Genomic DNA, 15,388 nt, shown 5'->3' on the forward strand with positions numbered 1-15,388 from the left:
TGAACTTCAATAAAATCGATACTTAAACAATAATGAAATCTAGAATACGTAACAGTAAACCAATCACTTTTCAGACATTGATTATGGTACGACATATATATATATATATATATATATATATATATATATATATATATATATATATATATATATATATATATATATATATATATATATATATATATATATATATATATATATATATATATATATATATATATATATATATATATATATATATATCTGGCTGTTGAAAGACCATTTAGCAGAATTTCACAGATTAGCAAGAACGCGGCAGGGTTTTTTTTTTCGCAAAAAAAAAAATAATGAGCAATCAGTGGGTTATCACTTTAATTGTAGGCTTCTTAGCTTTATCTAAAGCTACTTTTATTTCTAAGAAATATACAGCGAAACTCGAATTCAATGATAAGAAGTCAAACTATGAACTTTTCGGGGAACACAATGCTCATTCCTTGATCGAGTGCGCCACAATCTGTCAAAGGGAGTGCAGCTTCTTTGGCTTTAACTCACAAACGAAGAAATGCCGTACCCACAAGGAAAGTCTTACATCTGGGCTGTCTGATGAGACCGGTTGGAGATACTACTCGGATAACGGTATGTAATTTTTTTTTAAATTTTATTCTTTTAGCTTCTTTTCTTAGGTCTTTCTCGAGAGGACACGATTTTTGATCAAGTTTGATACGATAGACAGTGTTGGAAATCATAGTCATTGTAACACCCAAGAATCTACGAAATGTTCAATTTCACATACATTGTATCATGCATAAAAAGGATATCCTGATTTTTATTTCATTTTTCAACATCTGTTTCAGTGTCTAAATTGTTTATCATCTTATCTACACATGTATTCCTCTTTTACTTTTCTTTCAATCAACAAAGAATTGAAAATGATTGTATTAAATTTTCTAATATTTTTAATCATGTCCTTAATCAAAGATTTGTATCAAATAGAAAACAAGAATGATTTAGATAATGATGAACTGTTTGACATACATGGTACACATTGTAAATGTAGTTAATGTTTTAGCTCCAACAATTAACGTTCATATATCATGCAGGCATCATATATCCTCTCACTTCTTGTACATATACATTGTATGATTCTGGTATTATTATTTTTCTTTTTTTTTTTTTTTAGATTTTTCTAGCTTGCCCAAAGATTGCAAGGATCTTCGAGAAAACGGACAAACCATCACAGGGGTGTATGATATATACCCCTACAGTACATTAATAATGCCAATAAATGTTTACTGCGATATGACCACAAATGGTGGGGGATGGACGGTATGTTGTTTATTCTAAAATTAAAAATACATAATATATTGTAAAATAAAAATTAATATGAATATTTTGAGTTAATATCGTAATAAATGATTGTTCGAAGCTCTAAATTGAATTGTTACGCATGTTAATTTTCAAAGGCCATTCAGAAACGCGTAGACGGATCCGTGATCTTTGACAGAAACTGGACGGAATATAAAAATGGTTTCGGTTCACCGGAACAGAATGTCTGGGTTGGTAAGTATAAATCGCTTTCAAATAAGAACTTTTTATCCCTTCTTAGTTTAAAGATAAAACATTCATGTGATAGGTGAAAAAATAAAAAGCGTAATTAAGATTTGAATTTAAGACTAGGTAATATGTGTTCTACGATATTCACATATCGTACTTAATTGATATATATCTCAAATAATTGATTTTAAATATATCTTAATACAGGAAATGACGTAATCCATCAATTAACAAAAGAAAACTCATCATCCCTTTATGTGTCTATCACTCTCGAGAATGGTACAACGCTGTATGAAATGTATGATGGATTCTCTGTCTCCGACGAAGCTGGAAAATATCAACTCTTTCTTGCAGGACCTGCCACGGGGACCCTAGGTAAATGTATTCAGGTTTAGTTCTTAAAATTAGGTTTAAATTATGTATATCATCATGATTATTCTTTTCTGTATAAACAGATTATAAGTTCTTGAAAAAAAGAGAAAGATGTGTTTTTTTCTGATATTCTGCATACGTTTTTGATTCCACGCTAATTAAACATGTCTAATATTTCAGAATATCATTTGTAGGTACAATTCACATATTCAGCAGATATCGATTTTGTTATTGTCAAGTAGATAAAAATTCTAATTATACATCTTATGTACAAGGAAAAATTATGCTAATTTTTTAACAAACAAATCCAATAATTACATTTGTTCAACATTGCTTTTCAGCTTGGGTTCCTGATAATTTTTGATAATTCACATTTTAACTAATACGGAAAAAGTTTACAATAATAATAATTAAATAATAATCTGATTTTCAATGATCCACATTTTTTACTACTACTGAATAAGAAGTTTACAGTGCGTCATTAATCTTAAATGTCGACAGGTTTACGAAAATTTGATGATAAAAAATATTTGATCGGATAAATATTCAAATAAAAAAAAGCTTTAAAAGCCAATTTCAAAAGACCTTTACGTGTTTAACATTTACATTTATTTAATAGGAAATCTACCATCTTAAAACATTCACAGATACACCATATCTTATCTCGTTATTAATGATTTACTTAGTATTGCATGTTATACATGTTTGAAGGCACGTTCTCGGACAAATATTAAAATTTCATTTTTTCATATTTTCTAAAATTTCAAATGACCTTTAACCCCCCCCCCCCCCAATAATACCATGCTTAAAAGTGTAACAGGTCTGTTGTTTATTGTTACACTAGAAGGATGCTATGTGAATTGTGTAGTGTTATCAAGATTAATTTGATGTAAATTAATAATTATTATCTCTGTTATATATTTTCTCTAATTCTGCAGGTACCAGTATGATAGACATCGGGGATTCAATGACTGAACTAAATAAATATTATCGCTCTACCCAGCACCTTAAGTCGTCTATCTTTAGAAGTACCTCAGTATTATTATTGACAATTAGATTAAAAATATATAAATCAATTAACTTTGTGATTCTTTTTGTTTGATTTTACAGGGGACAGTATGTTATGTTTTATTTTACCACGATCTGTCTGGGATGTTCTCCACCCAGACAGAGATCACGACGAGTATAGTGGATATAAATCTACTGATCTATTTTAAACAAGTGTCCATGTATATTTTTCTTTTTTAATTCTACAGGAGACAGTATGTTGGACACCGGTAATCGTAACAGAGATCTGTCTGGGATGTCCTTCTCCACCCCAGACAAAGATAACGACGGAGAAAGTGGATTTAACTGTGCTGCTGACAGTACCCGTAGAGGAGGCTGGTGGTTCAATATCTGTCACCGCGCCTTCCTTAATGGTCAATGGTCCCCGGGAGTCTGGTATCCATGGTATCCTACAGTAACGAGTGGGACGTCAGTGATAGGGACCACCATGATGATCAGACGTAACTAGGTAAACATCATTACATCTTAAGGTCAAGATCTAGTAAATGAAAGATGCCTACAGATTTACCAAACTTGAGAAATAAATTCCTTTATTGATGCTTTACAACTTTAGCTTGGTCAAATAAGGTGTTTCGGGGCATAATTTGTAGATAAACAAGATGAAAAACGGTATAATAAACTCTCATTTTCAATGAAAAATTAAGAAAACCAGTCATGAATATAGGAGTTTTTCTCATATTCGACAAAGGAAATGTATCCAGATTGCCTACAGTCTCTCAGAAAACGGTAATTAGTATGTTCATGGCCTCTTCTTTAAAACAATACCAAATTTAATATAGGTATCCAGTTTACTTTTCTTATGATTTCAACTTGAATGTCATTAAAATACCATATTTTCTACATAATTTTGCTAAAGCTGTAAAGTACGGGAAAAAGAAATTGAAATTGATTATGACGTCATAATGGATCTAGCACCAAAAAGTAGTCTCTAGTTATTTACTAGATCTTGACCTTAATATCCATTTTTTTTCTCTTTGTATTATTCTAAAAATTTCAGTTATAAAAGTTGCTTTTTTTTGGAAATAGCAAAAAAAATATGTTATTATACATTTATCTGTAAAGCATTGATTTAATTTTTTTTAACAGACGAAAGATCATCCATGGATTATGGAAACCCTCAAGAGACGATTTTAAATTAATTTTTATCGCTGAGTTCTTTTTTTTAATATTTAACATCAAGTAACAAACAATAAAAGAAGGGAGATTGAACTGTTCTGTAAAGCGATACTGAATGTATTCAGTAAATAATGTACTTTATATGTGTTGTAATAAATTTGAAAATAGAAATATTTCGTTCTTTTTTTCCAAACACTGATAAATGGAGATAACTGGGCGGAGAATTAGGATGAAGATTACTTTATAGTTAAACCTATTACAGTGGAACCTGTTTAATCCGACAAATGCAGTACTCTTTACTGTGATTTCAGCCATTTAATTTCATTTGTCATCTATAATTATCTCAATGATCTTCAAACACTGCAATACTACACGTTGTTTATTCCAACACATATATTTTAATCTGTTCCCCGTGCATGTCGGATAAGACAAGTTTCATTGTAATAAAGATGTTAAGATATTTTTTCTTTAAAAATCATAGATATATTTGACGGTCATATTTTGTGGTACAATACATCTAAGATTATACTTCTCTAAAAACATATCCCCATCTTTTTTCATCCATGCAGTATTTTTAATTGATGAGCATTCAAAGATCCATTAATATACTTGAAACCACTTTAATTGAAATTATTGTTATTTTTAATATTATGGAGAAAATAAGCTAAAATGTTGAAGTGAGCCGTACTGAATATTTCTTTCCACAAATCTAATTATACCATGAATATATTTAGATAGCTTGAATTTTAGGTGTGGCAAGAAACGCAAAGATACTAGATTCTCCATGATACTAGATTATGAGCTTAAAGTAAAAAGAAAAATCATATTTTCTGAAGATCAATATCTTATATTGCTACAAATAGTCATTAATAAAAGAGCTTTCTGCTCTTGAAAGCACAAAATACGTTATAGCAGACTTATATCGATACTGTAATATTTTATTTTTTTTTTATTTCAAAACACACTAATACAGGTCGGGGATTAAAAGGTTACATGTGTAATATGCGTTTTATTCTGACGTCACAAACGTTAAAAGCAAAATTTGAGATCATTTAAATTTATTGTTATTTAGGTTAGAGATATTTCAAGTAAGTTAGAAAAAAATTTGCAAAACAAGACAAGGAGTAAGAATAAAAAATAAAAAATAAGCACTGATTCATTGTTTTTTAAAAGATGTTATCTTATATTTGCAACTGCCTTTGCAAATAAAAAGCAAGTTAACATTAATCAATATGTTTGCAAAAACTTTTGTAATTATGAGACTACATCTTTAAAAAATGATTCAATATGTGTGACAAGTCATTCTCCTTTATGCAATGTGTAAAGGATGGTTTATACACTAGTATATCCAAAAAAGTTGATAGACTACAACTTGAAATTTGTTATTAAATCAATAGGAAAAGTTTTAGGAGCTAATGATAAAAATTCAAGAAAAGTTTGTGAAACAAAGAGGCTTATGATAAATGCTGTGGTTTGCAGGTCAAACACCAAGGTCAATATAAAAGTAGTTTTGGTACCAAAAGAAACGTTCCTTACAATGAGTCTACCCTCTAAAATAAAAACCATAAAAGCAGGAACAGTTCAGTAATTATGACCAAAGTTAGAGATTTTCAAAAGTAGGTCAAACTGGACAAGGTCAAGGAGTCAATATTAATAATTCCCGAAAGAATTTCAGAAAGAATACAGAGGGGAAATATTAAAGTCACGAAATCAACCATTAAAAAAGTTAATACCAAAGTTTTTCAAAAGAAGGTCAAAGTCTGATGTCCAAATAAAAGGGTAAAGTATAAAAAGAAAATATTAGTGTACAACAGAAGCTCTTACCACAAGAAATGAACCGGTAAAATAGTTAACCCCTAGCACTAAATATTCAGTAAATACGCCCAAAGTTAACGTTTTTGAAAAGGAGGTCAAATCCATAAGATCAAGGTTAAAGGTCATTAGTGCTTGTACTCAAGAGAAGGTCATATCAAAACATAAGCGTGAGGAGTATGATATTACTTGATTTAACCGTGTAGTAGCTATGGCTAAGAATAAAATTTTGAAAATTTCTTTAAATGCGAGTCAAACATAAAGGTAAAAGTCAAAAATACTTTTACCCTAGGAAAAGTTTCTACACGTTGAATACACCTGTAAAATATTAAAGCCATAGTTCATATGACCAAGGCTCAAATTCCTAATTAACCGTCAAACTAAAAAAAAAACCTGTGAAATATGAAATCTGTAGCTCAGACCAATTAAAGGCTGTAGTCAGGGCTAATTGATTTCCCCAATTACAGATAAATCAGAAGAAAAACAAAACAACAAACAAACTGGACCGACCATCCTAGGAAAATATATTTGCCCCTTATTTTTTGGATTACGGATAGAAATTTTAAAAACAACACTTTGTGCTAAAATGTTTGTATGTATGGTTAGAGGAGATCCCGGTCAGTTTCCTTGGGAAAATAACGAAACAATATAATGTACTGTCTGTCTTTGTGTACATGCTATTCATAGTTTATTTAAAACATGAGGATTAACCTAGATCTCTTCCGAGAAGACGAATATACAATCCGAGGATGAATTGAGATATCTTCCGAGGAAAGTAATTTACGATCCAAGGATAAATCTAGAGGAGAAGAATATACGATCCGACGTTAACTTAAGAATACTCCATTTAATGATTTAGAAATTTATACACCATGCTTAATGAAATTATATAACAAAAGATAACGGTTGCAAATTTTTATTTTAAGTAAAAGAAAATGAATCATTATGTAACAGAACACTCTTCATGCTCCAAATAAACTGGAGAATCCTCACAAATAGAGAGGAGTTTTAGTCCGTCTTCTCCTGTATAGTACGTGTAGTTCCTCTCAGTCACCCAGCGCCACCTGCCGTCGTTATGATAAGTCAAAAGGAGGCCAAAGATTGGGTCAACTGCTGTCTCACCCTCATCGTTAGAATTCCAGTTCTGATACGTAACTGGTGTCCAATTATCAAAAATAAGTCTTTCATTGTCGTCAAATGTCAAAAATTGGCACGAAATGCAAATGAACCGCTTAGATCAACTTCTGCAGAAAATGACACGAAAAAAATTAAATCATCCTCAAGTTTGAAACACCACCGATACAATAAGATTTGCTGCTTTACATCCTGCATGCTCTAAAAAATTAAAAAAAAATTGAACTGCTGTATCCAAATTCAATAGACCTTAAAATGGAATGAATCCTTTTTTTAGCGTCGTGGCAAATGTAACAATAGAATATTATCTAACGAGCATGAGCAAATCTAGGCCAAACTATATTTCAATTTGAAGAACAAAGTTTATAAGTTCCCTTAGGTGGTGTTTGATTCCAAAATAAGGTTTTCAGATGAAATTAGAAACTATCAAATTTAATAAATTGCGAAAACGTATTTTGCAGATTTAATAAGAAGTTTTTTAACCTAAAAGTTTAAATGAAAAATGAAAAAAAATCTCACTATTTATCAAAGGTGTTTAAATATAATCTACATAATTTTTGATGAATGAGTTTCTTTTTTTTAATCAAATGCAAATTAGAGCAATTTGATAAAAAATAATTACTAAATTCATGTGATAAAAAGGAAAGCATATTATGAATAAATTGTTTAATTATGGGGTTTACTCCTTAAAACCTCCTAAGAATCGACAGCATGTAAGAATTTTTTTTTTGTGACCACATTATGTATGGTAAAATAATCTGATAATTAGACTGTTTATATATCGGGTGTAAACAATTAGCCATAAAATGTATTGATTAAATGTATGCAGTTTGCGACTAAAAATCTCCTATATCCATCACCATACCAGACCAGATGCTCTACGTCATGTGACGTCATATAGAAGGTGATGCCCTCGCACGTGATAGGAATGACGTTTTCCTGTTGATATTTGGCGGGAGAATTAACGAATCGTAACCAGTTACTACAGGCCGGATCTTCTGCATCTATGTTGTAAGTACCATCAGTCCCCTGTTTATCTACCTTTGAAAACAATAAGATTCTAAGTATTAAGAATTCATTTTAGGTACTGAATAATTAAGGAATTTATAAAAAATCTAAAAGTTTAAAGCATCGTGAAAGTGTTTCATAAGCAATACTAGTCCCCTACCAGCAGGACTAATCTGGTTCCTTCTAAAATTAAAAAAAATCCACAGTTTTATAAAAAGACATTGAAGTCGACAAAAATTAAACTTGATCTAAAGCTAAGTAACGTCATTAAGGTTTTCCGTTTCCAACGGAAGACCTTCTACTGATTCTGAAGATTAAGATTATTCTTATTATTCTTTTTTTTGTTTTCTTCCTAGACGCCAACTTTGAAGCCTATAATCTCACTCATTTCTCAATGGATTTTGCTCAAATTTTCAGACATTATAGACGGTAATAAACTCTATCAGAATGCTGTCGATAATTTCAAAAAGTCACTTCCGGTTTTGAGTTATTTCCCTTTAAACAAAAAATTATAGGCTTTCATTCCAGACAAAGGCTCAAAGACCACTAGAGCTGGAGCAGAAATTTTACTGGTTTTAGATAACAGAAGGATTGAAGTTGTGCACATCGGTTTTTGTTTTTCAATTTCTCTATTAAAAATGGCGCTATACAGGGGTCAAAAAATAGAACGCCTAAAAGAGCGAAAATTTACACATGTTTTCCTTTTTATCTTAAAAACTAAAAATATTTTGTTAAGACATGTTGAACAAAAGTTGTGATCAAATCATGATACAATTTTAGAAAGAAATTCCACAAACATTTGGTTTAAACCTCGTATGTTTTACGAATCTAATTGTTTTTTTAACAGTGACACTTTTTGGACTCTTGATATTTTAATGCCTGGAGACTGAAATATCAGTCATTATGGAGTCATTATGTATATTTAATTATTTCTACCCCTGAATCTTTCACTCATTTTAATAAATGTCAACACATGTCATTTACTTACATCATTATATACATTTTAATGAATAGCCTTGTATTTAAACATTTTTGTGACGTCATCTTTTGTTAAACCTGGTTCAATAAATTTGTTATTGTCCTGCACCCCGTCCAATAAGTTACCTGTAGGTGTCCAATAAGATTCAACTTATTGGACAGGTACAGGTAACGTTAAAATGAGAACAAAGGGCGAGGCAAATAAGTCAGCACCACGTAAAAGGCAATGACAAAGCAAACAATTTAATATGAACAATGGAGAAAATTAGTAGCGTTAAATGTTAATATTTCTCAAAAAAGTCCTATTGAAAATGGCACAAATAATCCAGTGAATTGAATGTCTCAGATTCATTATTGTAAACGCATCCGTGGCTCCGATTATAAATTTCCTAAATTCACCGTTCATTGCAATATAATAGATTCATTTCACAATGATTGATCCACGGAACATATATAGAATCCAATGGACACAAAAGATGAAAGAGAAGCATGTGTTTTCTTACACAAAACTTTGGGCTTTTTTGTTTATTGAAATATCTATTTTTCCGCATGTAGCACAAAATTTAGCTCACAAAATTCCAACGAAATTTGTAATTTCGTCCGTTGATTTATGACCATTTGTCCAACTAGTCCTGCGTCATTTAATTGAGTATCTGTCGTTTTAAGGAGTAGCTGGTGTAAAATCCTTTCGAGTTCGAAGCCTGCTCACAAAAGAGAATTGCATTTTTAAAAAATACATCAGGAATAATCTCCCAATTTCATAGAAAATGCTTTAATAAACAGTTGTTTGAGTAAAATCCTTCAAATCCTATTGGTTTACAAAAATTACCTTTTAACGGGAACTGTTTCTTGCAAATTCCGAAACATAAGAATATATATCCGGATTTCACAGTAAAAACCTGAACTTAGGCATCTTGGTGTAATCAATAAATGGCATCGTCAAAACACCCGATTCTGAAGGTCTTTTTTTTTCAAAATTAAAATGTAGTTTTCATCCGTGGTCATTGCGTTGTAAAATGAATAAATTGTAAAGTATTTAGTAGAACTGACTTTTACGCATGCGTAGTATATATAAAAAATGTCGCAATGTGGATAAATAAGACTAAACAATGTTAATGATATAAAAAACATTTCGATGATTCCCACTATTGATAAAGACAGAAGAAAAGCCAAAACTGGTTTTCTTTGGCCTAACTTGATGAACAGTGCCAGGTAGTCATCCAAGCAGAACGAGACCTTACCTGTGACTGTCCAATAAGTTAACAATGGAAGTGTTCGACAATGGTGAAATGTTTTAAGTAAGTTTTAAGCCTCAAACTGACCATTATGTCAGATATTAGACTCTCCTCGGCGCTAACGCGACTCGGGTCGTCTAATATCTGACATAATGGACAGTTTTTGGCTTATAATCATTACTTATTTAAGTATTATTTAACGAAGGTCAGTCTCATCCACGTCCGACTCGTCAGGACTCTGAGTCCGGGGCCAGCTCGAACAATCCGACTCGTCAGGACTCTGAGTTCGGGGCCACCCTGGCCAATCCGACTCGTAAGGACTCTGAGTCTGGTGGCCACCTCGACCAATCCGACTCGTCAGGACTCTGAGCCCGGAGGCCACCTCGTCCAATCCGACTCGTCAGGATTCTGAGTTCGGAGGCCACCTCGGCCAATCCAATTGGATCACATTTAATCTGTCTGATTGTTGATTTAGGTAAATATTTGCTAATTTTGAAACACATCAAATAAATACTGAACGTCTCATCATTTGTTTTATCACTGGTATTGCAATTTGGTAGACTTTTGCATGCATTTCGCTTTTACCTGAACATGAGGTCAAATTTAATTGGTCAAAAACATTTATGAAAAAGAGTTTTAACACTTCTGTGTGTATAAACCACATCCTCCTGGTAACATTATATAGCAATGGGTGAAAAAGCATGATAAGGAAATAGTATAAAATTGTTAACTGTCGGGAATGTATGCGAGTGCGCTTTCATTTCAATACATTCTAAATATATTTAAAATAAAAGTAATAAAAAGAAAAACTACTTTTAAGGATAACATGTTTATTTGTTATCCCCGAAAAACAATTTTAAACTCGACTCTGCCTCTTTCAAATATAGTTGCGCAAGTAAGTGTAACATAGAATTTTGAAAATATAACTTTATAATTAAGTTTATAATTTTTATGCACTGATGATTATAAAATATAGGTTGATAAATAAAATTTTGCGGATATATATAACATGACTTAGTTAAGTGAAATGTTTCTGTTAGTTCCTTTTACAATTTTGTTCATCTATATTCTAACGCCAACGCTGTACAGTTAAGGCAACACATGAAAAAAAAAATATGGCAACGAGGTCATGATGAGGTCTGACGTCATGACAGTTGCTCCGCCCTGATTGATCCATACAAGGAAATAGAGCTTAAAATAAGTATTTACCGATGTTTGCAAGAATCTGTAATAAACGACAATATTTTCATGCTTAAATAGAAAATAATTAGTAATTTTCTCGTATATTAAACAGCATGTCTTTATAATAATTCTCTTTTTTATGTGTCGTTTGGCTGCATTCGGCTTCAGCCAAGCGCTTGCACTCGTTGACACGGAATGCTGTTTACATCTAAAAACGTGGCGACATCAGCTGAGATTTTTGCAGTGGGTTTACATGCATTAACCAGATATTAATCTTTAAAGAAAATAGGGAAGAAATAAGAGACATAGGCATTGTTTACCCCTTTTACGAGAAGATGAGGACAAACTTTCGAAAAATAATGAAAAACTGAGACGGTCTGCACCAGCTCCGTAGATCCATCACTGTAATTTCAGGCCAGGTATGTATGTGCATGTAGGTACATGTGTAGATCTTCAATATGTAGACATGCTTTTGTTCACATCAAAGAAAAAAAAACCGAGTGTGTGCATCTTCATTTAGATGTATTATCAAAGTCAGTGAAAAACTGTAATGCAGTGCCTTGTGTGTACCCCCCCCCCCTTCTTTGATTTTTTAGGTCCTTCTCGAGGGAACAAGATTTTTTTTTTATCAAGTTTCCTGTATTTTTTTTTAGATTTTTCTAGCATGCCCAAAGATTGCAAAGATCTTCAAGAAAATGGACAAACCATCACAGGGGTGTATGATATATACCCCTACAGAACATTAACCATTCCAATAAGTGTCCACTGCGACATGACCACGATGGGCGGTGGATGGACGGTAGTTTTTTTTTTTATTTTATAATTAAAAGTACTTAATATAACACACTTTGTTTTGGTGGTTTTAAGGATTTTAGGATTGTATTGTAGTTTATCTCATAAAAAATGGATCCTACGAATGTTCGAAAGCAATAAATTGAAATGTAATGTATGTTAATTTTTACAGGCAATTCAGAAACGCGTAGACGGGTCCGTGAGATTTAACAGGACCTGGACGGAATATAAAAATGGCTTTGGTTCACCAGAACAGAATGTCTGGATTGGTAAGTGTAAATCGGTTTCAAATAAAAACTTTTTATTCCTTCAAAGTTTTAAGATAAAAAAAATTCTTGTGGCAAGTAAAAAATTATAATGGGTATTAAAGATCTAAAGTTAAGACCAGGTAATGTGTGTTCTATGATATTCAGATATCGTGTTTAATTGATATTTCAAATAATAAAAAGAAAATAGAAAGAAGAATATCATTTAGCGGCATATTCTAATGAGACCAAATTCAGCAATATTGTTTACAGTTATGGAAAATAATTTGATTTTTCATTACGGTAGATTCATATAGATTTTAAAAGAATTGATTGTATTTGATGAACTTTTCAGATGATTTCAAATATATCTTAATACAGGGAATGACGTAATCCATAAATTAACAAAAGAAAACACCTCATCCCTGTATGTATCCATCACTCTCCAGAATGGTACAACGCTGTATGAAATGTACGACCGATTCTCTGTCTCCGACGAATCAGAACAATATCAACTCTTTCTTGCTGGACCTGTCAGTGGAACTTTTGGTTTGTGTATTCACGTTAAGTTCTTATAATTGGGTTCAAATTACGTATATTATCAATAAGTATTCTTTTCTGTATTGAAAGATTATAAAGTTCTTGAAAGAAAGAAAGATGTGGGTTTTTTTCTGATATTATGTATACTTATTTGATTCCACGCTATATAAGCATGTTTAATATTACAGAATTTCATTTGCAGATACAATTCATATACTCAGTAGATATTGAATTTGTTATTGTCATGTAGATAAAATTTCTAATTATACATCTTATGTACAAGGAAAAATTATTTTTTTTAAACAAACAAATCCAATAATTACATTTGTTCAACATTGCTTTTCAGATTGGGTTTCCTGATATTTTTTTATAATTCACATTTTAACTGATACGGAAAAAAGTTTACAATAATAATAATTAAATAATAATCTGATTTTCAATGATCCAAATTTTTTACTACTACTGAATAAGAAGTTTACAGTGCGTCATTACTCTTAAATGTCTAAAGGTTTGCAAAAATTTGATGATAAAAAATAATTGATCGGATAAATATTCAAATAAAAAAAGCTTAAAATGCCAAATTCAAAAGACCTCAACGCGTTTCACATTTACATTTATTTAATAGGAAATCTACCATCTTTAAAGATTCACAGATACACCATATCTTATCTTTTTATTTATGATTTACTTTAAATTGCATGTTATACATTTTTGAAGGCACGTTCTCGGACAAATATTAAAATTTCTTTTTTTCATATTTTCTAGAATTTCAAATGACCTTTAACCCCCCCCCCCACCCACAGTGTAACCCGTCTGTTGTATATTGTTACACTAGAAAGGATGCTATGTGAATTGTGTAGTGTTTTGTTGTCTTGTATTATTTTTATCTCTCCGTACAGGAAACAGCACGTTAAACAATGTATTTTAGACGTACTTCAGTATTAAGATTAATGTGATGTAAATTAATAACTATTTTCTCTGTAATATATTTTCTCTAATTCTGCATATGCCAGTATGATAGACACCAGGGATTCTACGGCTGAACTTAATAAATATTATCGCTCTACCCAGCACCTTAAGTCGTCTTTCTTAGGTGTACCTCAGTATTATTATTGACAATTAGATTAAAAATATATAAATCAATTAACTTTGTGATTCTTTTTGTTTGATTTTACAGGGGACAGTATGTTAAATACAGGTTTTATTTTACCACGATCTGTCTGGGATGTTCTTCTCCACACCAGACAGAGATCACGACGAGTATAGTGGATATAAATCTACTGATCTATTTTAAACAAGTGTCCATGTAATATTTTTCTTTTTTAATTTTACAGGAGACGGTATGTTGGACACTGGTTCTTCTTACAGGGGTCTGTCTGGGATGTATTTCACCACCCCGGACAGAGATAACGACAGATTGACTGGAGATGACTGTTGTGTCTATTTATAAGAGAAGCTACGATCTGTCTGGTATGTCCTTCAGTACCCCAGACAGAGATAACGACAGGTGGAGTTATAACTGCGCTGCTCTCAGTTACATTAGAGGAGGCTGGTGGTTAAATGCCTGTCACCAGGCCTTCCTTAACGGTCAATGGTCCCCGGGGTCCTGGCCCTACCCATGGTATCCCACAGTAACGAGTGGGACATCAGTGAAGGTGACTTCAATGATGATCAGACGGAACTAGGTAAACATAATTACATCTTAATATCCATTTTTTTCTTTTTGTATTATTCTGAAAATTTCAGTTATAAAAGTTGCTTATTTTGGAAATAGAAAAAAAAATATGCTATTTTACATTTATCTGTAAAGTATTGATTTAATTTTTTTGACAGACGAAAGATCATCCATGGATTACGGAAACCCCCAAGAGACGATTTTAAATTAATTTTTATCGCTGAGTTCTTTTTTTTAATATTTAACATCAAGTAAAAAATAGTAAAAGAAGGTGGTTGAACGGCTCTGTAAAGCGATACTGGATGTATTCAGTAAAAGATGTATTTTATATGTGTTGTAATAAATTTGAAAATAGAAATATTTCGTTCTTTTTTACAAACACTGATAAATGGAGATAACAGGGCGGAGAATTAGGATGAAGATTACTTTTTTGTTAAATCTATTACAATGGAACTTGTTTAATCCGACACATGCAATACTCTTTACTGTGATTTCAGCCATTTAATTTCATTTGTCATTTATAATTATCTCAATGATCTCTACACGCTGCAATACTACATCTTGTTTATTCCAACACATATATTTTTAATTTGTTCCCCGTGCATGTCGGATAAAACAAGTTTCATTGTAATAAAGATGTTAAGATATATATATTTTTTAAATCGACTGTAATTTTTTATTGTGTGTGTTTTTTTTAT

General features: G+C 31.5%; 2 protein-coding genes and 1 long non-coding RNA gene across 3 annotated transcripts; all 3 read left to right on the forward strand.

Annotated features, from left to right (window-relative positions):
* Positions 1–360: 360 nt before the first annotated feature.
* On the forward strand, positions 361–3,421 carry LOC134234799 (ficolin-1-like; the record flags this gene model as incomplete). The annotated part of the gene is made up of 5 exons (XM_062716843.1): positions 361–615; positions 1,160–1,305; positions 1,443–1,539; positions 1,741–1,908; positions 3,162–3,421. Coding segments are annotated over 5 exons (926 nt in total), but the record flags the coding sequence as incomplete, so codon positions are not given.
* A 9,166-nt stretch (positions 3,422–12,587) lies between these two features.
* LOC134234797 (fibroleukin-like) lies at positions 12,588–14,465 on the forward strand. The gene is made up of 4 exons (XM_062716841.1): positions 12,588–12,618; positions 12,857–13,024; positions 14,193–14,198; positions 14,350–14,465. Exons 1-4 carry the CDS (start codon positions 12,588–12,590, stop codon positions 14,463–14,465), a joined length of 321 nt encoding a protein of 106 aa, XP_062572825.1.
* Positions 14,466–14,471: 6 nt separating this feature from the next.
* LOC134234801 (uncharacterized) lies at positions 14,472–15,042 on the forward strand. Its single transcript, XR_009985261.1, has 2 exons — positions 14,472–14,700; positions 14,849–15,042. It is a non-coding gene; the product is annotated as an uncharacterized LOC134234801 (long non-coding RNA).
* Positions 15,043–15,388: the final 346 nt, after the last annotated feature.

This window comes from Saccostrea cucullata, unplaced genomic scaffold (genome assembly GCF_032062105.1).
Source record: "Saccostrea cucullata isolate Sc308-1 unplaced genomic scaffold, CSIRO_AGI_Scuc_v1 ctg3819, whole genome shotgun sequence".
Taxonomy (NCBI): Eukaryota; Metazoa; Mollusca; class Bivalvia; order Ostreida; family Ostreidae; genus Saccostrea; species Saccostrea cuccullata.